The sequence below is a fragment of the Syngnathus floridae genome, chromosome 12 (genome assembly GCF_059516105.1).
Source record: "Syngnathus floridae isolate MCC-2025c chromosome 12, RoL_Sflo_1.0, whole genome shotgun sequence".
NCBI lineage: Eukaryota > Metazoa > Chordata > Actinopteri > Syngnathiformes > Syngnathidae > Syngnathus > Syngnathus floridae.
This window is the reverse complement of record NC_142424.1, coordinates 4,909,848-4,933,574: the sequence shown is the minus strand read 5'-3', so window position 1 is coordinate 4,933,574 and position 23,727 is coordinate 4,909,848. Positions and strand designations below refer to the sequence as shown.

The 23,727-nt window shown below is 42.9% G+C and overlaps 2 protein-coding genes across 7 annotated transcripts; one reads left to right on the top strand and one right to left on the bottom strand.

Annotated features, from left to right (window-relative positions):
• Positions 1-169: 169 nt before the first annotated feature.
• opn4xa (opsin 4xa) lies at positions 170-23,625 on the top strand. 6 transcript variants are annotated; one of them, XM_088391503.1, is made up of 17 exons: positions 170-320; positions 424-502; positions 1,241-1,342; positions 8,054-8,254; positions 9,501-9,697; positions 10,602-10,750; positions 13,983-14,071; positions 17,322-17,377; positions 18,845-18,980; positions 20,450-20,583; positions 20,680-20,883; positions 20,951-21,122; positions 21,348-21,509; positions 21,591-21,698; positions 21,786-21,963; positions 22,076-22,194; positions 22,292-23,625. In XM_088391503.1, exons 9-16 carry the CDS (start codon positions 18,847-18,849, stop codon positions 22,184-22,186), a joined length of 1,203 nt encoding a protein of 400 aa, XP_088247629.1. In that variant the 5' UTR covers positions 170-320; positions 424-502; positions 1,241-1,342; positions 8,054-8,254; positions 9,501-9,697; positions 10,602-10,750; positions 13,983-14,071; positions 17,322-17,377; positions 18,845-18,846; the 3' UTR covers positions 22,187-22,194; positions 22,292-23,625. The 6 variants fall into 6 exon arrangements, with proteins under 6 accessions (XP_088247629.1, XP_088247632.1, XP_088247627.1 ...); XM_088391506.1 differs by having other exon boundaries at positions 17,264-17,377; positions 22,079-22,194; XM_088391501.1 differs by having other exon boundaries at positions 17,264-17,377.
• gdnfa (glial cell derived neurotrophic factor a) lies at positions 2,023-7,183 on the bottom strand. The gene is made up of 3 exons (XM_088391964.1): positions 6,747-7,183; positions 5,803-6,030; positions 2,023-3,762 (listed from the first exon to the last, which is right to left on the bottom strand). The coding sequence occupies exons 2-3, from the start codon at positions 6,002-6,004 to the stop codon at positions 3,233-3,235; spliced, it is 732 nt and encodes a 243-aa protein (XP_088248090.1). The 5' UTR covers positions 6,005-6,030; positions 6,747-7,183; the 3' UTR covers positions 2,023-3,232.
• Positions 23,626-23,727: the final 102 nt, after the last annotated feature.

Sequence of the window (23,727 nt, the reverse complement as noted above, 5' to 3'; positions counted from 1 at the left end):
AGCTGACGTCAGTAAATCATTTAGAAGCTATTTTTTTTTCCTGGTCTATTAAAATGTGCACCACAAGTTTGCGTATGCCATGCAATATATTCACCAACAACACCCTCGCTCATCTGAGAGCAGTTCAAGAATGTAAGGTGAGTAGTACTTAATGAGGCTTTTTAGGTTTCCCTCACAGATAAAGTCAATTCATCGATCCATCAGTAAATATGTATGCCAGGGTTTCCGATGAACCGAAAGGATGCTGAGGAATCATCATTTCCCCAATTTGAGTCCAGCGACATTTATTCCACCTCCAATCATTTAAATTAAATTTTTTGGTAAGAATTTTTCATGTCTTCCTCATTAACATCTTTGGAAACTAATGTTATGATGCTCTGAAGTTGTTTTTTTTATGACTAACAATTACTAAAACCTTTTTAGCCATATAGAAAAAGAAAAAATATGCGCTACATGACTCATCAGAAATGACTTCAAGCTAATCCCTTTGGGCAGACATAAGGTAAGTTTCATATTTTTTGTTTTTGGGGTGTGTCATGTTTTTCAGAAAAATACTTTTTAATTTTTTTTTTGTTCATTCAATGGCTAATTTTTCTCTTGACCAGTTAACAAAGCAGCTAACAGAGGTCACATGTATTATGACCAAAAATTAACATTTATTTGTAACTTGATACTAAAAGAAAACTCGGTCAGGTGCATCCAACAGCTACATCGAAATAATTTTGAAAAAATACCACCAAGCTATATGTGATAAGTTGCGTGAACAGAATGTACTGTACATGATTGTTTTTACTCCATAGAAACAAAAATCTTGAGCCCCCTGACTCACGTTTGTGTTTACTGTACGACCCTGGCGAGCGGGTGGGCCGATGGGTGGGCTGGCGTTCAGGAATGCGGCTCAGGAAAGGGAGGGGGGGGTGATTTCGCATCAACTCCCATCCTCAATTTTACATTGAACTGCTATAAACACAGCGAAGCAAATTAGCACCATGTGTCAACATACGTCACGGCTCAAAGTCAGAGAGACACACGTGTAGAAACACATTTTTATTCTGTAAAAAGTTTTATAAAATGAATATTGTACAAAAATAAAGTTTGCAGAGAGCTTTGGTTCTGGAACACGGGACGACAGAAAGCGGATCTTTTAACACCGAGGACTCTTGCACGTCTTTACTTTCCCTTTAACAGGCCTCATTTCAGCTGATTTGCTCCCCCTTTTGCATCCGATTCCCAATTCTAGGTCCTCCTCGGGGGTCCTAACGTACATAGAAAATGGATGATGTTTTGCCATAACATGGACGTAATACTGCACATCAACTCTGACACAAGTAACAACCCGACCGTAAGTGTGACAAACTCTTCACCAGACAGCTAGTAAACAAAGAAACGCAGGTTAACACTTGAGCTTGTGCTCTTTATAGCAGGGGTTCTCAAACTAAATAATTTGTAACATTTTTTTTTAAAATAGCACAACTTCACATGAACAAACAGACCATTAAAACCAAATTTACCACATCAATTCCATCATGACATTTTCTTCAACAATTCTGATTACATTTAAGGCTACACGTGATACTTGTGTTTAATTAGTGTTTGAGAACCCCTGGTATGAAGAAGCAGGACACAAGGGTGGGGGGGGGGCTTCTGGGAAGTCTCCATAGTTGTCATCTGGAAAGCAAACAGGGAAGATGATCCAATTGATGAGGTATGCTGTGATAAAAGCAACCTTTTTCTCCCCCACTTCTTGTGTTTGGCCTAAATTCATCTCCATGTTGTGGATTTGCGCGTGTGTGTGTTGTGGGGGGGGATTACACGCTGTAAAGCTGCCTTGCTAGTTGCCGGGTGGGCACAGATACCTTGGTCCCTAATCCGTGGAAACGTCAAGACCCTCCCCGAGGACTCTTTGTTCCACTTGAAACGCTCGACTCTCAGCTCTGCCCTTATCCGGGATATTGCTATTCCCCCTAACTGAACATGTTATCACGTGTAGAAACTAACCCTAACCCTAACCCCCCCCCCCCCCCCTCGTTGCATCTTATTTAAAGGTTTTTGCTTTTGTTGGAACGTCACTTTGACGCTGACAGCCGTACAGTAGCGAGCGTCTCCCTTAAAACTGCCTCAGCCGGCGGGGGATGTTTGCTTAAGACTCGTGTTAAAGGGGGATCACTTTCAAATCCTCTTTTCAGAGTAGAGGAGTGGAGGGGGGGGCAAGAAGAAGTATTTAGGATGCGGATCGGTGATTGACAGGCGGCTCCTTTGACTCCAAAGTCCTTGTAGACTACAGCTAGGTTTTTGTTTTTTTACGACTCCTTGTAAACATGCAACCAGTGGACAGGACTGTGAAGACAAAAAAAAAAAAAAAAATGGCTTCTTTTGGTCCCGAGTCTCTAGCCACTTTCTGCAAAATTGGTACTTCAGAGACGTAAAAGAAGACAGGACGCGGGAAAAAAAAAAGATTTGATGTGTGAAAAGGAATTTTGACTCCACAGTTCGGGATGTTTCCACTTGGTCATGTGCCAAAACATCAGTCTTACATCCAAAGTAAAGACAAACAAAAAGTAAAAAACAAAACAAACAAAAACCATTTCTGACCATCTGTCGTTTGGTCCTGAGTCTTTCTCCCCTTTCTTGCAGAGTTTCCGTCAAACTGGTAAAAGATGGAACAATGCTCGGATAAGTCTGCAAATTAGTGGTCAGTTCTTACATTTCTGATACTACCCTCAGAGGACGGGAAAATTTGCGGGTTTTTGACAAGAAACAGCAACGGGGGTGAAAATACGAAAAATCCTTAGCTAGCCTCACTCATCTAAATGTAACTTGTTTTCGGGGGAGTTTGAAGGGAGGAAGCTTCCAGAATGTACATGAGCATCACGACAGCGTCCAAACCAAGCGTCTCAATAAATAAAGACAACAACTTGTGTCCTAAGTGAAATAAATAACAATAAGTTAATTCCATCTTAATAAATATACCTCTTACACACAAGCGTATACATACATTTATAGATACTGTATATTTAGAGAGAGATTTATATACAGTACGTCTAAATATTCATATGATGATGTGTGGAGTCTGCTGAATCCTGTTGAGTCCGAAAGAGTCCTCACCAAACAAAGAAAGAAAGGGTTAATCCTGGGAGGCTTTCCAGATGAAAGAAACTTTTTTTTTTAGAAAAACAGAAAAATGAGGAAATGTAACAGTATATTCTTTGTTAGCTCCATCGTTGAACGTGTCTTACACACAAGCGCACCTCTTGGCCGAGTGTTTCTTAAGCGTGTGGTAGACCACGTTATCGTCCAAGAAGGACAAGTCGTCGTCGAAGGCGACCGGCCGGCAACAGGTACGAGAGGGCACGTCCCTGTCCAGCTTGTTGCCGTGGCTGAGGTTACTGAGGATCTTGTCGTAGTTGGTCTCGGCTTCGGCGCAGGGTCCGCTGCAGTAGCGGAAGATCAGCTCTTCTTTGGTCTGGTAGCCCAGACCTAAGTCCGTCACGTTGAGGTGGACCTCCTTTAGGAGGCAGCCTCGGCCGGGACGGGCCGATGTCCTCCCCCGACCCCGTTCGCCTCGCCCCGCTTTGCCTCTGGTCCCACCACCTCTGCTCCGGCCTCGTTTCCTCTCGCCTCGTGTGTTTGCCGCCCCCCTCTGTCTTTGCTCCCGCTCCCTCGGGCCCCGGGACTCGGAGGATCGTCGCAATCTGCCGATAGTTGCCTTAATGAAGTCCATGACATCGTCAAACTGCTCAGAATAAGGACTCGTTACATCATCTGCAAGACAGAGAACATGGGAATGCTGATTTTGAACAGATCACCGGTTCTCAATTTTAAAGTACCGCCTTAAAAAAAAAAATACTCCACCAGAGGAAGGAATCAGATGCACAAATGTGGGGCCTGAAAACACCAAAAAATCGGATTTTTTTTAGCATGTCGCTAAAAAAAACAAGTAAAAGAACTCCGGTTCTCAAGCTGTGTTCAAGTTGTGAACGACTAAATGTTCACCTATACCCCAGCTGCTTCCTATTTCCTAACAAAACACGTGAAACCGAGCTAGCATATTCGCTTGCGCCGTAACGCTACCGAGGGACATCTGCCGCTGTTTTGTTTGGTGCCCTCTTCAAAGGTCCCGACACCAGGAACTGATGTGTGAATAATTTAGAAGGAAGACCACGATCACACGCGGAAAACATCTGCTGACGCGGAGCAAGTCCAAAAAGCTTTTTGGCATCTGCGCACCGCACGTTGCGTCTGTTTCACGCCAATAACACAAGCATCCGCACCTCCCGCTAAATCGTCGATGGAGACGACGTCGTTCTCCTATGAAACAATTAGTCCGACATTCCTGCCGTGTCAAGGCAAGTCGGTTTTATTTATATAGCGCCAATTCCTAAGAAAACACGAGAAAATATTCGAGTGAGATGATGAGAGAACAATGGGCGCAACGTATCAACCACCGTAATAACCCCACGATGACAGGCGGCGGTGTCGGGCTGTGAGGTTTGGCAGGCGACGGTGTGGTTAGGTGTCATCGGACTTTGCTTGCACATGTTCCGCGTCACCTGATCTCCCCCGCGCTCCACTGCTAATTGAATCCAAGTGGGTCTAGCTCTTTCTAGACCATACTCTTGTTTTCCCTTTAATTTCGGGTGTAGCGTAATTCCAAAACCGTGAATCCCAGCATTTATCCACTTCATTTGGAAAGCTACTGGGAATATGTTTTTCTGCTCAAACTGTTGACCCCACAGGAGTGAAAACTGTGAAGTGGGTCACTCGTGGTGTAAATGCCATCTTAAGACTGACGGGCAGCGTGCACCTGCCGCCAGCTAGCACAGTACAACCGCTTGCGCAAGTTGTGCTGCAACTAATCAGTAGCACACAAGCGCTATCGGAGCCACAATGCTTCCATTTCAACATTTTTTTTCTCCACATTGCTTCTTCCAACATTTTTTTTGTTAGAAATAAAATGTAGAAAAAAAATCTAGTTTTTCCCTGACTTAAAAAAAAAAACGATATCGCCGATTAAATTGGTCAAAAAAAAACAGTCCTCAATGTTTATTTATGGAGTCTTTAAAATAGGTTGGTTTACATGACTGTAGTTGGTTAACATTACACGGGTGATGTCAACCTGGCGCAAACAAAAGTTAAGGTAGCAGGTTGAAGCTTGGCTCCAAATGTTCCATTCCCTTTCCACTTCTTGGCCCCCATCCCACCTCCCGAGTGAAGATGATCCAGTGTCACGCAACTCCAAACAAACTAAAATTCCTGCCCAGTGTGGCTGTTAAACGCACACATAAACAAAACGCTTCAAACTTTCCATTCCTGGCCGACGCGCTTTCGTCGGAGCGGCGAAAAGCGCGCCATTGATTTCTAACTTCAGGCGGCGGTGGCGGCGGCAAATGTAAACAGCGGAAGAGAGGCCAAGTGTTTGGCAAGCGTCGTCCACGCTCATGGTTTGGTTCATGAGACGCGCCTGTTTTGACACAAGGGTGATGTAACGCGTAATAAAACACAAATGACATACCTGCTGCGTGATAAGTTTCTGACGTCCTTATCCGCGGGCCACTCTCCACCAAACTGATAACAGTGGGAAATCCTTAAGACTCGGCCTAAGACCTAACCAGGAACCCTTTGACATCTGTTTGCGTTGTTGACCCAAATGGAATCCTTTTTTGGTTCGTTTTCACAATAAGTCTAAATTTAGAACACTAAGGAATACTTTAAAACCCCCGACGGTTTCGTCTGTCCATTGGCTAGCCAGCAGTCTACTTTGCATTTCATTGAAGATTACATAATACATAGTGGAAAGCTTACATTGATCCTCCTTGGAGATCTCCTGCAGGTTGCTCTCAGCACTGCGCATCATCAAGTTGGCCCCCTGGTCCTCAGCGGACTGGTGTAGTGAATCAGAGTAGAACAAGGTCCTCTTGGCTGGCTGGGTGTTTTGGTAAAGGGGCCGGGTAGCGACAGAGCTCAGGAGCAACAAACACATGGCCGCCACATCCCATAAATTCATTTTAGACTCAGTTCCTCTGAGGAGAGCTGGAATAAACAGTAGGGGAGAGATCAAACATGTGACATCCTGTCAGAAGTCAACAAGCCACCAAGTCCCAGGTAGAACGTGTGTACAGAATACAAGTTGTGTAGTATTCCATGTGCAGATTACATCTATTGTAAACACTTAAAATAATTTATGCGGTCATCCAAGATAATTGCATCCAATTAAGGGAGTGTTGCAATTTGAATTTTGGCACAAAAGGCAAATTACGTGCGTCGTCCTGCCCTGGCCGCCCTATGACGAGTCTTAACAACATTTTAAGTTTATACGCTAAAATGAGTAGGAATGGCAATGTGTAGTTTAAATACAAGCAATAAAAAGTGTGTTCATGGCAGGGCTTGTAAATATACGGCCCGCAGGCCAAAACTGTCCCGACAGCGATTATCTGGGATTATGGGAGAAAATATCCAATTTCATTTCATATGTCTGAAAATTGTTTATGGTTGTTTGTGCATCTCTTATACTGTCGTGCCAACCAGAACTGCATTTTAAATATGCATCGTGTGTGTTCAACCTGTTGCCAATCAGATAATTGACCAAGATTTCTCTCTTAAATTCATTTGAGAAATCTTGTAAAGTACTAAAATAGTCCAGTTCCGAAAATGTGACTTTTGTTTTGTGGCTTTGTTTTGCACGTTGGCAAAACTTAATGTTGTCTATATTAGTTCTGATGTTATGATTTACATAACTAGACACTCACCTCAAAGATGGTCCATGCAGACCTGCACCTCGCTGCGATTAAAATCCAAGCGTCATGCGTTGTCCTCATGTGCATCCAAAACGATTAAAAAAAAAAAAAAAAAAATCCCCATTTGTTAGCGCGATAGTTTATGTCCACTGGTGGAAAAATACCCAAAATGTCACACAGCTCCAGAACGTGTGCGCACTTTGGACCTCGTTGATCAATGAAACAAGCTGCTCCACGCTGGGAATCCAAAAGTGGCAACCTCCCACTCCACGGGTGGAAAAGACGCGCAAATAGTTAGTTTCCCCCCCGTCTTGTCTCGACCCGCCGTCACATCCCGCGTACAGAAAAGAGCGGCGAGGGTCGTGCGGTCTCCATATCCACGCGTCGGTTTGTCGTCCTCATCGCGCAGCCGAGCAGCGCCGAGCCGCGCTCCGCGGGCACTCCGGACGCATTTATAGTCGGCGCGCGCTCGGTGTCCGCCCCTCGGGGAATAAAAGCGCACGGACATGCGCGCAAATACGCACACACACTGGACATGGTTATAGTCGAATACACTTTTCCCTTTGAAATTAGTCCGTTCCAGGACCCCCCTCCCCTTTAATAACGCATTTCAGTAAAAAAAAAAAAAAAAGAAATTACAAGAAAAATGTGCCTTGAGATACGAGCTCTTCATTTTTTTTCTGCTTTGACATGTTGGGAGTAAAGTCAACTAAACTCATGTCACCCCCCAATTAAATAGTAGTTTGGCAGATAATAGTAACTTGTAATTTAGTTAACTCCCCCACCCCCCCGGCTACCCCCCTGGCCGCCCCCCCCCCTCACCAGAGCCCCCTGTTTGCAGTTTTCAGATATCTGGGGGATTATGTCACACATCCCCATGTCCTTGGATTTGGATGTCAGCATGGGGAATGTGATCTGGGCATGATTGGAACCTCATCACTAGCATCGAGTTCCCCTTCTGCGTGGCTTCTTGCTCTTGGCTAAATGCAATGTTTAAGATTATGTAAATATGTAGCTTTCTAAAGTTGCATGCTTGCCAACTGTGCTGCATTTCATTTTTAAAATTGGTTGGGGCACAAACAGTTTTGGGGGGTGCGGCGAGACGTAGCATAATAAAAAAAGAGAAAATCTGGAAGGATTTTAACCTTCATGATTTTTTTAAGTTACTCAGATGATGATTGTCAGTGATTCAGGATCACTCGGGGCGTTTTAATTATCCAAAAGTGTCAGAAATTACGGTACTTATTTTTGGGTGAAGTTGTGACTCAGCACACCTAATGATCATCAAACCAATAAAATCAATGTGTCTATCTTTCCAGGTACACTTTAAGCTTCCATTCAAGTCTCCCAAAGACGTCTTGTTGGCACGCTGGTGTAAATCCAAAAACATCAACACTACAATTACACAAAAGTTCCACCTGCCTAAAAAGCTCCGACTCCATTCGCTGCCAGGATAAGCCTTCCTGTTAAGACATGTTTTTCCTTACGGGATCCCGACGTGCCGTGCCCTCTTCATAAAGGTCTGTGTTGTGCTGAGCCAAATGTTCATTGTATGAATTCCACGCTGTCAAGTTCGCACACGGCTACTTTCAAACAAATGACGGTGCTTATTTTCTATGTATCGTGTACTTGTAATTTGCCTTACAGGGCTTCTTCCATTTTTTTTCCCCATGCTAATTGTTTTGCAAAATTACTGCAAATGACGCATCGTAGCTTCTTCCAGTTAACGCTTGACCCAAATTACTTGATGTACGAATGTCCCAGAGAGAACAGCATGCTGTTACGCAACAACGTTGTCAAAGCATGTAAGACACCTGTACTATTTGTAAGACATCTTAACAATTAATATTCCCGCCCGAAATAGTTCTCAGGTATCTTCATGACATGTCCCATTGAAAATGGAAGGGAAAATGTGGCCCTTAATATTTTCGTACTTTTGGAACACCCCCATTGATGCGATGATGTCACTAGCCTTTGACGCGTCACTTTTATTATAGGGGCGTACGCACAGAGGCTACATTGTCTATCTCAATGTAGAAGAGTCACCAAGAAGTCCCCTTTGGTTTGTGACTCGCCCATATGTCATACGAGACCACTCTGGTGCAGATAAGACCCTCGGACCACAAGGTCGTTTGACATGAACTCATCCGAGGCAGCGGAAGTGTGACTAAAACAAAAAGCATGACTTAAGATGCTTCAAACATCATGTGGTCATCAAGAATGCATTGCTAGATTTTTTTTTTTTTTTCCTTGGCAGTATATGGGAAGCTGTGTGTGCCTATGCATGGCGAGTTATGTCACCAGGCATGCACATAAAACAGGCGAGCAGGAAGTCCAGTCAGCTGGTCCATTATTGGCACATGTCATAGTTCAGAGGTGGCAATGCGCCAGATGCCCGAGCCATTGTGGCACTCAGGTCGGCGCCGCGCTTCCATCTGTTTCGCTCATTGCTCAGACCTTTCAGCCGCGGCTTCTCAGATTGGATGCTTGCAAAAATACACACTTGTGTGAGTGTGTGTGTCTGTGTGTGTAAATGAGCTCACTTGGTACTATCAAAGTTCAGGAGGGACTATGACGCGGGTAAAAATAGCACAGAGGAAGTAAGGTGAAATCTCTTACACACCGATACTAAAAGCATCGAGGGAGGATCGAAATGAGACCCTCCAATGTCAATCGGGTTCCCACATACCGATATTTAATATCGGAAGCGGTTTTTGCTCTTGTTCTGTTTTGACTGACAATATGCTTTCACATGACTTCCTGCAGGGCGTGTGAAGAACTCTATTGGTCAAGGATGAATTATCGCCCCAGCAGTGACTGTGACTTTGCTAATCTCTCTCCCACGGACCACTGGCTTCCACGGCCGTCACAATCGAAATCAAGTCAAGATTCCTTTTCCTTCATCGGGACAGAAGAGAAATGGTTCCAAATGATGCACTCCGTGGGGAAAATTGAAGAAGAAGGTATGGAGTTACCCCCATTGCTTGCACTCTATTGGGAAAGACGTTTTAGGAGATATGCCCCCCCACCCACCTTGCTCCCTCCCCGAGGTGGCACGGTGTCAGACTTTGTGCCGGCTTTATCGTGTTTAGTGTTCAAAGAGCGGCTGCCTACTGTCTTACTAAACAAATAGTAACCCTCAAAAGATGAAAAGCACCTCCGGGTGGAAGTGAGGTCGCGTTTTATTTAAGTGTCTCATCTTACGGATTTGGACTGAGCTATTTTTATTATAACCTTTGCCAGTGACCATTTTGCAATAAGGGAAAGAAGGGCAGCGCCCCATGAGAACCAGCAGATGGCACTGTTGTGATTTTTTTTTTTCATCTATTTTAAATATTACGATACATACAGTGGTGTCTTGAGTCATCATCAACTCGCCTTTCCCCCCATTAAAATGATTAGAAATATCAATAATTCCAGGCAAAATACAAACATTATTGTAATGTGTATTTCAAAAAAAGCACTCTATAATATTGCAGTTTATGAAATTCAGGGCCAGACCAACATGGATTTTCTTGAGGCCAATGCCGATTCAGATATTTATTGGGATAAAATTCTCATAACCGATTAATAGATTAAAAATTAGAGATTAAATTAAAAGATTAAAAATATATATATATTTAATGGATTCAATAATATCAGTTTTTTGGACCCTTAAAATAAAAATATGAATTACAAGCAGAACAACTAACGTGCTAATTGTGGCAAAAAATGCAGACTTTATTTTTAAGAACTAATCCCGGTCTATTGAATCGGCTGAACGATCAAAGATGACACATTTGAAAAGACACTTGTTACATTTCTTTCAGAATTTATATTCAGATAGTTCTTAACAGATACTTATTGTGTTTGTTTCTCTTCTTATAGTTTCAACAAAAGATTAATCGCTGCTCCGTCCCCAACGTAACAAGGTCACTCGGACCCGAGAAGCAAGCGAGAACGATGTCTTTGCGAGCCAACGTCCCGGAGTGACAGCGGCGAGGCTCAGATCCAGTTCCCTGTCCTAATCCCGCCTGGTATGTGTTGAGAGCGCTCGCTTCCACCGAAGGCCCATAAATCATCATTTTCTCTGCCGTACCGCGAACGTCCAACCCGGCGACAGAAACACAATGCTATACTCGTGTTCTTCGTTCGTCTCGCGCGAATGCGACGCCACACACGTACATATTGGCACCTCCTGCAAACGGGCCTGTGAGAAAGAGTATATGCACACGCGGCTGGTAATACAAGAGCGTATCACGTCGCGGAGTTGATCAGAGCAGCATGACCGCATTGTCGCCAAATCACGTCATGTTGTCACCTTGGAGCTCGTTCCCAGAAGGAGCTATTGATATCGTCACCACGACATCTCCGACTGGCGTTTACCCCCCGTCGACTACACCGATGAGGTTATATATCCCTTTGCCAACAGCGATGACACAAAAATCCAGTTTTAGAGAATTTCATTTCTAAAATTTCATTTCTAAAAACAATACTCGCTCGTATTCAAAGAATGGAAAGTAAAACGCAGCGGCAGCCTTGAACTTTGCTTCCTGTACAGGGTGTTACAAGCGACTTAGAATAACAGACAATTGCACTTAATGCCACAATAATCTAATCAGTTAGCTCGGGAGTGGAGGTCACGGGAAACTCCACTTCCAAGGTCAGAGAAATTAGTGATAGCTACCGGTTGTATAAGTGCGTCCCCGGATTGGGTCTTACTGTAGACTTCGGCAGCTGTGGTGTTGTTGATTTAAAAAAAAAAAAAAAAGCTAATTAGATATTATATCTTTGGCGTCATGTTCAAAACAACTTCCTGCATGAGCTAAAAATAGAAAATGTAGGTGTGCCATCTGGAGCGAGGGTGAGTCATCAGATGTAAAATGCTGATTAATAAATCATAATCGGACTTTATCGTTTCCATTCGGACCATCGAGCTGGTGTTTATTTATTAATCTCTAAAGGCGTTCCACCCTACGGGCAACACTGACATGTTGCAAACAATGAAGTGAGTCACGTTGAGCCCTTTTCAATAGTTGTTGTGAGTCCACCCGATAGTTCAAGGATCTGAATACATCAACCGAGGTCGTAGGTCCCGGTTCGGGTGTCGGAATGTTGAATGGCTCCGGGCGTACTGTCATCCCGCTCGGTCTGTGTTTGGAAAATGTTGGTCAAACATATTTGAAAGGTTGACGGCTTGACCAAAAGTACAGTTTTCCTCCACTGTAACAAGATCCAAGACGCGTCGCCGGCATTTTAAGCTCTCGAACGCAGAGTGCGGCTGTCTGCGAGTTGGCTCCAGGTTAGGATGCTGCGTTCAGGTTCAGGTTACCGATTGTTGGCATGTGCCGGTTTGTGAGCAGAATGGCCTTGGTTGACATGTCCAAACAGCTGTGAAACAACAACCCGCCCAGCTTTGTGGACAAATGGATGGAACAGACAGATATGGAGCTGCCAGAGTATATTTTTGTATTGAACCGAATTCTCATTTGGACTTTAGGAACCAAAAAAAAAAATTGCAACAAAGAGCACGAGTGGTGGTATTCCTGGTGAGCAGCGATATATCTTGATAGTTCGACAAATAACATCAGTACCTTGTTTTTACAAGTCAACCCCATTAATCACGCATTCCTTCATCGAGGTTTTTCTGCTGTTAAAAAAAAAAAAAAAAACGGTACCTGGGGTGCAGAGGGCAAAGCTTCGGAGAAAGACGACTGATCGTATTTCCAACACATTTCACAATCTTTGTACCTGCTGCAAGTGTACAACAAAGAGGTGTCAAAATTGAAACGAGATCGGCCTGTGCGACCAAACCGCTCGGAGCCATCGGTTCTGGCCAGAGAAAAGACCTGTAAACCCCCACCGCCAACCCCCCCGGCCCCCCACAGCAGATGGGAGCTTTTTGGTTACGGCCGCAGGGGAGCGTCCAGACCCCAAGACGGCGAGCGCGACCACAAAAAAGCTGGCAGACGCGGCCGGACCGTGAAACATGTCCCACGAGGCGGAGGAGGCTTTCACTCACCTGGCCTTTGGTGTGTCCTCATGTTACCGGGCTTGGGCTGAGCCTCCGCCCAGTCCGCCTGCTCGCCATTGTTCCAGGCCTGCATGTGCAGACAATGAAGACGAGAGCGGGGGGCCGGGCGAAGGGAGTGAGCCACGTTTCGGAGCTTATTGTTGCCCGTGTATCTTTTTACCAACGCGGTTAAATTGAGCAATGACGGCAGCCATCAAAGGTCGCCGATACGATCGTTGCGCTGGGCGGCCGACTCGCTGCAGACGTGCACTACATCATGTCGACGATGAAAAGACGCACCTGAAGACCTCGCTCTGAATGCCGCACCTGTGCCTCCAATGTCTGTCACCATCTGTCTTATTCAAACTAAAGGCCCATCTCCACATTTCAGAACTTGAATGATAAACCTTTTATGAGTGGTTTGCACGATACACGCGTGTCTATGCGTGTGTATTGTATGACTGCGTGAGAGTGTATATGAGAGTGTATGTGTGAGAGTGTGTCTCAACCCCGGCCAAAGTCCTAACACAGCCCAGATGTTCTTAAACTCAAAATAAGCAAGGTCTGAATGCAGTTGAGATTCCTGGGTCACAAAGACATAAGCGTAATCCGTCACTTGGCATGGCGACCATAACGGGACGCCGGCGGATTAAAGAGGATCAAAGTGGAACCTCACTCGAAGCAGAGCGTCAAAGACGTCGAACAATTATAGCATGCGGAGACAAACGCATTCCTACTGGCTGTTTTTAAGAAACGTAAACAAGCAGATGAGGACGTAAACAAATGTGTAACTTAAACCGTGTGTAAGGAAAAAGGCCGCCACGCGAACTACCTTGCTGCAATCTCTTCATTTCCGGCAACAATTGTATTGCGGAAAAAAAAAAAACACAATTGTAAATGTCTTAAAATGATAAAACATTTATGCACCCCCCCCCCCCCCACACACACACACACACACACACTGTGGAACGGCAAAACTTTGGGATGTGGGTGGTGGTGGGGTCACACACCAGCTGCTGAGATATAGTCAATCAGCAAAAACCTAATAGACCACTAGAGGGCGTTAAACATCCACGGCAAAACAGGCTCATGAAAAGCTGTCTCCCAGGAAAAAAAAGAACTATGTCGACCTCTAGTGGACTATTTAATTATTTTTCTTGATGACCTGAAAAAAAAAACCCAGACAAAAAGTACTGGTGGTCTAAATAAGGATTATTTTAAGTGGAACAAATTGGCTATTTTTTATTTGTATACAGATATTGTCTGGAGTTCCTCCCGTGATGCAAGCAGCATCCATTTGCAGTCTGGCAGAGGGATGAAAAAAAAAACTACATCAAAGCAAAAGGTAAGAACATATCCATTGAACTTTGTTGGCTAATTTGTGTCCTTTATTGAAAAGCTTCAATACTGCACACTATGAAGGCTGTCTGTGAATGCGCCTTATAGAAGCTTTATATAAAAGGCCACTGCTTGACACTGACACTTGAGGACACGGCCGCGTTGACGGAGTCGTTTCGGTACAAAAAAGACGAAACAATAGCTACCGCCTTTGTGGAAAACAGGAAGAGGATGTGGATGGGGGAAACACTAAGATGCTTCCAAGCACAGTTGAGTCATGGACCATCAAGCATTCATAGACCTTGTAAACATATGTAAACATATTCGAGTTACATCAAACAATTACAGGAAAACTCAAGTCAAAAGTTCGCGTAAATGTTTTTAAGTGAGAGGACGGACATGCGGAGTGATTATTGATCCACTTGCCATGAGACATTGCGTTACTCTTGTTGCATCATGTAAGATATGTTTTTGTCAAATAATATTGCAATGTGTCACTCAGCTCTTGCTCACCTCATTTGCCCCTGGTCATTGTTCACACTTTTAACACCTTCCTTAGACTTGGCTGGAAAGTAATAAGAACTAGACCAGGCCATTTGGAACAATTCAGACTTCCTTAAGCTCCAATAATATTTCCGGAGAAAGTTTTGCTACAAGGCGTGAGTGGAACTCCTTTGGGAGACGTAAACAGGTCGAGGTCACCATGCAGCCCAGATCTCAACACATACAAAGCGCTAACTACCATATATAAAAAAAAAAAACATGCACCATATTTGTTGATTTGCAATCACCTCATTATTTTTATTTTATGCTATTCAGCTATTTTGTCCTACTACTCAACATTGTGGAAAAATGTACAGATTTTAATGCTATAAGGATGAGCTTTACTAATAATCACACAACCTCACTAGCTTTAACTAAAGCTCCACTAAATCTATACGTACTTGCACGGTGCAGTGAGCTTGATTTAATAACAAAATGGCTGATCAGACGTGCCATTAGATAATACATTGCTCGTAACGGGCTGGGCGACAAGCCCACCCGAAGTCACCAGGTAGGTCCCGGTTGCCATGCAACGCTAACGAGGACTAGCGGGATGGACAGTGTTGTTTCAGTGACATTTATAGTGGTTTTTTTTTAATTTCTTCACTCCTAACACCTCTTAAAGCACACGGACCACTACAACCATGCATTCGTTATGTCCCCTTTCCACACCCCCTGAGGGGACGCAAAGGTGACAGACCATGTTGGCGTTAATTGGCCGGTTGATGGTCATGATGTGAGGCTGCCTCGGGAGTGGAACCCTCCAGATTCCTGTTCAGTACGTTCGGCACCAATTTTGTTTTTGTCTCCAGACAAACAAACTCAGTGATATGTAAGATTTGAACCAGATAAATTCTAGTCTTATTCATGAAAAGCATCCTTGAGTTCTTCACCTTAAAATTAAGGCCACATTCTCCTCGCTGCTCATGTTTTGTATCCGAACGCCGGATATGAAAATATGTCTAAAGCAAGGCAGAAGCTGACAAAGCATTCTTTGTCGACATTTCATACAAACAACAAATGCGCTTAGTGCACATGAGTATCAGCTGGGCATCACACTGACAGTCAGCATTATTGATTAAAAAAGAAAAAAAATGTTGCTCTTAATTTCCTGTGATGCAACATGATGTAATCAAGTGGTTTAAAAGTAACGTGTGCAAGTGTATCGACCCGTGTGAAGAGAAAGTCCATTTTCTAATTCATTGCATCTATTCGGCCTTCTTGGAACAAGGGAGGGGCATTCTAAGAAATGACCTTGATCAATCAATGATAGGAAAAATCATTTTCATGTTCATTATTGCGTACAGATGAAAGTATAAAATCTGTAATTCTCTCCCGCAATTATCTACCAAATTTTAGTTTTGCTTAGTTAGTTAACCTGAATTTCTTCAAAGATTAACAATAAATCCAGAACAATGGAATGGACGATGTATTAACCTGTGTAGCCTCCTTAAGACTGAAAAATAATCCACGATAAACAAATTGGTATTGGATTTTTTTTTTAAACAAACTTTAACCAGACTCGGCATTGAAAAAGAGAAAGGTAAAGGCCAAGAGGTTCAGCCGTCTGCTCAGTTGTGCGTGAGCCGATTAGCACAGGGACGCTTTTATCTGAGTGCTTTTCTCGGGATTCTTCTTACACACGGCTAAACATGTGAACAAATCTGATACTATGGATGAGCTTTGTCCCTTTCCACCAGAGATTCCGCAATTCTCAAAGCACCTGACTGAGAGACGCAGCATCGTCCATCTCACCTACTGAAAGCTGTTATGAGGCATTTCATGACAAAACTAGAAATCCATTTCGTTTGTTTTGACATGAGCCAGCATTTAAATTATTATTATTTTTTGCTTCGACTTGTCACAACAAGCAGCTGTTTTTATAAAAAAAAGGCTTTAAGTTTACTGTCAAATTAACATAAAGCAAAAGAGTGTTTAAGACAACCAAACTGCTAGCTTAAAGCTAACATATAATGGAAAATACCATTAACATGCTAACATTTGATTGAAATTTGGTTGAAAAAAAATTGTGATAAATAATTGGATGATTATTAAAAAATATATATATATAATATGCAAATAATTGGTTGTTTTAGTTCCTTAATGCGTGTACTGTTAAATGTCAACATTTTATTTTTTTATAAATCAATGTTTCTTGATAAAAAGCACTCTTTGTTTGCTGAGCTAGACAGTGAACAACTGCCATCCTCTCCACCCATCAGACACAAGACAAGGTTGTGATAATAATGCCCAAAGTCATTTTTTTATCAGGAGACATTTCAGGCAACACAATATTTGAGGTTCAAAATATGACATTATTGCTGCAGTTTTCTTACAAGTGAGCCGACTATCTCTTAATAGTCACTTTTTGAAATCAGATAATACTTTATAGTCTAATTAATCAAGCTAATGCGTCTCTCTTTTGATTTTACTCATCACTAATATATATAGTAAAATTAAAACATCTCAACCTCTTTCCACTTTTGCAAGTTAATAGATGTGTGTTGCCACGCACGCAAACACACTCAGAAAACCACACACTGGCTTGATCAATGCATGGTGCCAAATGTGAGCTGTGTGTGATGGGCTGCCAGCGGGGGGGATGGTCAATGTGCTGCTGCTTGTTTTCTGTCAGAGTATTTTCATATTCTCTCAGTGTGCAGCAGCTTACCGATGCTTCACTGTCTGACTTGAATCTCCCACTTGGGGATCAGAGAGGTCTGCACACAGCGGACAGACACAAGCTTCAGATTCTTCGCACAAAAATAAGGTAAAGTCACTTTTTTTATTACAGCATGACCTTATTTTACCCAAGTATCAGGTACTTTGCTGGTTTGATATTACAATATTATAACTGCATGGTTGACAGTTGTTAAATATACAAATATATATATTAATTTCAATTACATATTTCATGGTTTCTTCAAGCTAATTATAGCAAAAAACAAATTTCACCGAGACAGTTATTGAAGAAGAATGATACTGAGAAAAATATGCAATGACACTTTATACTTAAAGATGTAAACATATATACAAGTGGGAATATCTAAAGTTTTCTTATAAGTCCCAAAATTAAACAATTAAATAAATAAATATAAAAATAAATAAATAAATAAATATATAAAAGATAAACAGTAATTTATTTTCTGATGTATTTAAATTTTTTATCACTTTATTTATTATTTTGTCATTGCCATATGACAATTAAAACGACCTGTAGAGTAAGAAAGTCTCTTTCCGTTGACGCGCATTTGCTCGGGCAGACATGCGCTCGCTTTATACGTCTCGTGTGCCAGTCTAATAAGTGGAAGGAAGAGGTGAGTGTGAATTCGTCTGACGCACGAGCCTTCACTGAGCACAGCGGGGAAGGGGGGGTGGGTTTTGAGTGGTGGGCTCTCGGTTTGACCATGAGATGCTGCGTGTGCACGTGCATGCGCTGGCGGGAAGTAAATACTCACAGTTCAAGTGTACTGTAAGACTTTAGATAAGAGAGTTTCTGTACACTTGTATGAAACCAGACCAAAATCACTTCTTATAAAAGTCTGTGTACTGTCTTTGCCACCTCTTAAATATTTAACCAAATTTTGTTTGATGTTGTCTAATAACATAATGGGAACACTGATAATATTGTGTAAAGCGGCGCATGTGCACTCACCGTCTATCAGATTAACAAAACCTGGAAATCCTTTTATAATCAGCGCTCCAGCTGCGAATTGTCCTCACGGAAAAGCGACCTCCTTTTTTCATCATCACAAAAGTCTTAATCGCCTCTTTGGTAAATGTGTTGGAGGCAGCGTAGCGTTGGATAACGATGACTGATTGAAGACTTGCAGTGCCTGCATATCCGGCCCATCGGTAATTGTCATGGTTTGTTCCTACTTGAGTTGATTTGGACTACGAATGTATGTTTTTGTTCGTGTCCTAGATGTGACCTTTTGAAAACGCATCAATTCCACCAAGTCTTCCTTTCCTGTTTAAGTGGCAGTGAATAAAACAGGCAGCGGTTTGGATGACAATGAAACAATCTTTCATACTGTTGATGTTTACTCTTAAATTAAACGGAAAACCAGCAAGCATTGCTTTGAGAGGTCCACTTAGCTTATCGCTATCAAACACTGCAAAAGACCCTAGATGAGCTAATGGCTAGCATCGGCGTTTTAGTGTTAAGTCTATTTGAACACAAACAGTGGCGCAACACATATAGAGTGACAATATTTTATTTGTGTGTTTGCTACAGAAATGGACCGACAACACAGCTTCTATCGGCAAGTGGACGTTCAGGACCACGTCCACTACATCGTCGCCTTTTTTGTCCTCGTAATCGGGACAGTGGGTGTGACCGGAAATGCCTTGGTCATGTATGCGTTTTTCTGGTAAGAATTTTTTGCTTTGTTTATTTGCAAAAATCCACAATTAGCTGACTCCCATTCAAATGTATTTTTAAAAAAAAATTAAATAGTTTAAAAAAGTCAACTCTACATCTCCTACAGAAACAGTACCAATATAAAATAACAGTTATGCTACTATCTCCTCTGTAGTAATTTAATTTTTTTTTTTTTAATAGTTTCCAAACCAAAAAAAAAAACAGTGTTCTTGATTCGGGATACCAATGTCACAAGCTCAGACACAATGGCCTCAGCGAAGGCTGGCGGGCATTCAATACCAGGAAAGCAACCAAGTGGTTTGCCAGCTGCGTTACATAAATCGATAAAAAATCCACACTCCATTTTTACATGCAGTCAACTTAACTAACACAAAAGAAAAGTAATTACTCACTCCGCTCAGCTCGAGGTGTGTTCAATGATCACTCACACAGTGGGGCGTCTAAGAAGTACATAGAAAAACTCTTTGAATGCGTCAAACAGCAATGGCTACTATGTGAGCACATTGCGGGGGGCGTGGAAACATTTGATCATTTGATCAATAACCTCTTTTGAGTCTTAAGTGTTTCATTGAAGCTCTGATGACTGATGGAAAGAAAATTGTCGTGTAGGGTTTCAGGGTTTTGTTCCTGATGTTGGAATAGTACCTGTTTATAGAGAACATATTCAAAGTTGCAAGGCCATATAATTGACTTTTAGGTATTTAGCAATCCCCCCCACATTTCCCTCGGTCGCCCACACTTACCATCTCTGAAGTCATGTTGATCAACGGTTATCGTTGATCTTCTTCATCGATATGTAAACACAGCACACCCAGCCAGAAAAAACAATCAGTGAAGGTTTGACCTGATGCCTCTCTGATGTTAAGAGGTCCACTTGAAAGGTGGAGCAGGTCGATAGCCATCGACAAGTAACCCGATAGAAGAGCGGCGAGCACAAACCGAGTGTCAGGCGCAACACAGAGACTGCATTAAGTTCTCCGAGGGGGGATCTCGAGCACTTGCCTAATAGGTCAACTTATAAACACCCTCCAGTGGAAATGTGGAATGGCTATCAAACCGCATTCTACCAGAGTGGGTCAATGAGTGTCTGTGTTGACAATACTGCTTTCATTTGAAAATCCTTGGGGGTTCTGGACCTCAGTGTTCCTCCATTAATCCTTTCTAAGTCAAAGGTCATTGATCCTTGTGACACCAACGCTGCCCCCTGACTTTGCTAACTGGTGAGCTGTTAAAACTAAAACGATGTACAGGCAACAAAGGGGAGATGGAGAAATCATGAGCACTAGAGCAACACTAATACACTAATCAATACTAAATCTGGTTTTAAAAGCAACTGACATATTGACTCGGACCGAATAGGCGTTCGCTAACGCTAAAACGACAGAGGCTCTCCACTCTTTGCTTTCTCAAAATTCCATACAATGCCCTCTTTAAAAATGAGATGATTTGTTGTTTCAGTAACAAGAAGCTACGCACTCCTCCCAACTTTTTCATCATGAACCTGGCAGTCAGCGACTTTCTCATGGCCATCACTCAGTCGCCCATCTTCTTTGTCAACTCCCTCTACAAGGGCTGGATATTTGGGGAAACGGGTAAGTGCCTGTTTATCGCTACCTAGCTAGCTAGCGAGGTCTACCTAGCAAGAAAGAAGTTTGACATGATTGCATTTAGAAATGATGTCTTCCCAGGTTGTAAAATCTACGCCTTTTGCGGGGCCTTATTCGGAATCACGTCCATGATCAACCTTCTGGCCATCTCTATGGATCGCTACATCGTCATCACCAAGCCTCTGCGGGCCTTACGATGGACCTCAAAGCGACGCACTTGCTTCATCATTGGTCTGGTGTGGCTGTACTCTTTGGCTTGGAGCCTCGCACCACTTCTCGGGTGGAGTACGTAAATGATTTACTCAAATTGTCTTCTCATAAAAACTTACACTATACCACGTTTGTCTCTAAGGTTCTTACATACCAGAAGGCCTGATGACCTCGTGCACGTGGGACTACGTGACGTCGACGCCCGCCAATAAAAGCTACACCCTGATGCTGTGCTGCTTTGTCTTCTTCATCCCACTGGGCATCATATCTTACTGCTATCTGTGCATGTTCCTCGCTACTCGCCATGCCAGCAGGTATGTGTTGTGCAAATAATCTTTTTCTATTGAAATGAATGGGAATGCTATTAATCCGTTCTAAAAAAGAAAAAAAAAACTCTGTTTGTATAATGTTTGCTCTTTCGTATCGTACTTCATACAAGGTAGTGTCTTTAAATTTTTGTTCAGAAAAGATTTTTTGAGGCTCATAGCCTCTCTTGAAAAACTCCAAAGTCAGTTCATCAGCCTCTTCTGTCCTGCCAGGGAAGTGGAAAAGTTGGGTTCCCAGGTGAGGAAGTCAACGCTGATTCAGCAGCAGACTATCAAGTCCGAGTGGAAGTTGGCCAAGATTGCCTTTGTCGTGATCATCGTGTTTGTACTGTCCTGGTCACCCTACGCGTGTGTCACCCTCATTGCCTGGGCAGGGTAAATATGCCACGCACACAAAAAAAACCTTTAATAACTGGCAAAGTACAGGTTCTGACGTGCAAAAAAAAAAAAATTCAGATATGCAAATGTCCTGAACCCCTACTCCAAAGCCGTGCCGGCGGTTATTGCCAAGGCCTCGGCCATCTACAACCCTTTCATCTATGCCATCATTCACTCTAAATACAGGTGAGAGCGCCATCTTCAGCAAATCAAGTAATATGAGCTTGAAACTGATACAAAGCCTTTGTCTGACTAATCACTTTGCTTCAACAGGAACACTCTTGCCGAAAAAGTCCCCTGTCTACACTTCCTAGCCCAGCCCCCCCGGAGGGACATCATGTCAATGTCACATAGCCAGTCCTCCTTCAGGGACTCGGTGCTGAGCAGACAATCATCCGTCTCCAAAAACAAGTTTCTACAGGTTTCCTCATCCTTATCTACGATAGATACTGTGAGTCTTCACGACCCTGTCAAAATAGGAAAGCAGCACTTGTCAGTCTGGGAACTTGTAATTCACTTATACAAAGGTCTGCTTATAAATGCGCCCACCCCATTCCATGCAGCAGGTTTGCAGTGATGTGGAGCTGGATCCAATGAATCAGAACCTTTCTCTGAGATCCAGCTATTCCTTTGGAGCAATAAAGGATCAAAGCCAGGACAAAAGACCACAATGATCGCGCAGGTAAAGCCACATCATCAATCGTGGATTAAAACGATTGTCATGTCAAGCTCAAAATTGAAAATCAAGATTTCCACTGAAATTCTATGACATATCCTAGAGCGAAGCGCACTCCAAATGTGTGACCTGAGTCATGGTCCCGCTCCAGACTCGGTGGAGGAAAAGGGAAGCGGAGCATGAGGACTTGGTCTTCTACAAGACACATGAACCAAAGAGGGCCGCAGCAAGCCCAGGGCGAATGGAGAAGTGAAAGTCCTCTCCAGCCACTATCAGTGGCAGAGCTGTTGGACTGTGTGGGGAAAAAAGATCCAATCATTACTAGATTAATAATATCTAGTCTGGATTGTTAAAGTCAAGTCTTGGAGTAAGTGGACTGTTTTTTTTCCCTCACCAACATGAACTTGGAAGACTAGTTTCCTCAAATAGTGAGCGCCACTGTAAAAGAAGCTGCAAATCGAAATGCGAGTGAAAGCATAGACAATCAAATGCACATAGATATGCCACATTAATGGTGTCAAATACGATAAGCGCAATAATGGTCAATAAAATTTCATAGTGCCATCATATTAAATGTAAATCCAGCCATTGAAGCCCTCTTTCCTTTCCAGGTGGTGCTTTTACGACAATTTATACCACCGTGTGTCGCTGTAGACATCTTTATCACAGCTCGGTATGTGTCTACTACTTAACAAAGCTACTGGACAATAATTTGCTCCATTGCATCCAATTGGTTTCAAATTAGTGACAAATTCCATTGTGGTCACTGCAAATTGAATACAAATCCTATTTTAAATGGGGCCTATTGACATTTTTTTATTGAACACTCTATGCACTGCTTGCGGTTCGATAGCTATGCACTGAGGGAATTTGCAGCTGGCTGAGCTTCCCATCAAGTTATTACCTTATATTGACATGGCTCACATGCATCTGAAATCAGATGACTGCAGCCTCAAGCAAACGTGTCATAGTTATCTAATGTACTGTACTGAGTCTGTGTAAGCTGCACAACTTTTGATAAAGTGTCATGGCATGGCCACAAGGAATTTATATTCATTCCCGCCAGCTGCATTCTTGGTAGATCTGAATTTCATCTTTTGAAAGAGCAACATAAAACCGGCCAAATCCTATTACGTTCTGCCTGCAATTGTTGGGGTGACCACCAGAGGGCACACTTACACTTCCCTCTGTTGATTAATTTTTTGGCGTCTTAAATCCAAATCCTCGCAAAGCCAAATATAATTTATTTGTTCTGAGTAAGCTCCGGTATAGTTGGGGGCAGTGGAAGACAGTTTGCCGTCATAAACACCATGTGAGGCCGCCTTGTGTCCCCAAATGAACAAAAAAAGATGCAGTACGTATAGTTTTCTATTTCTACGATTGCCATTGGTATCGCCGTTTCTACGGGGGAAATAGTGCCCTCTTGTGGAATCCTTGTGGAGTCACCCTTGAAAGGTATGAAAATATTTATATTTTCTATATATTTAAAGAAAACACAAAGTCCATTCCAGTGTGCTTTTCTGCTCATTGACGCCAGCC

What these genes read in the sequence shown, in the direction of transcription:
- gdnfa (XM_088391964.1), bottom strand. Translation starts at nt 6,004, where the DNA reads ATGAATTTATGGGATGTGGCGGCCATGTGTTTGTTGCTCCTGAGCTCT. An exon ending in GATCTCCAAGGAGGATCAAT is followed by an intron (nt 3,763 to 5,802) that starts GTAAGCTTTCCA and finishes TCTGTCTTGCAG; the next exon opens with ATGATGTAACGAGTCCTTAT.
- opn4xa (XM_088391503.1), top strand. Translation starts at nt 18,847, where the DNA reads ATGGACCGACAACACAGCTTCTATCGGCAAGTGGACGTTCAGGACCAC. An exon ending in CTGGATATTTGGGGAAACGG is followed by an intron (nt 20,584 to 20,679) that starts GTAAGTGCCTGT and finishes ATGTCTTCCCAG; the next exon opens with GTTGTAAAATCTACGCCTTT. An exon ending in GCTACTCGCCATGCCAGCAG is followed by an intron (nt 21,123 to 21,347) that starts GTATGTGTTGTG and finishes CTGTCCTGCCAG; the next exon opens with GGAAGTGGAAAAGTTGGGTT.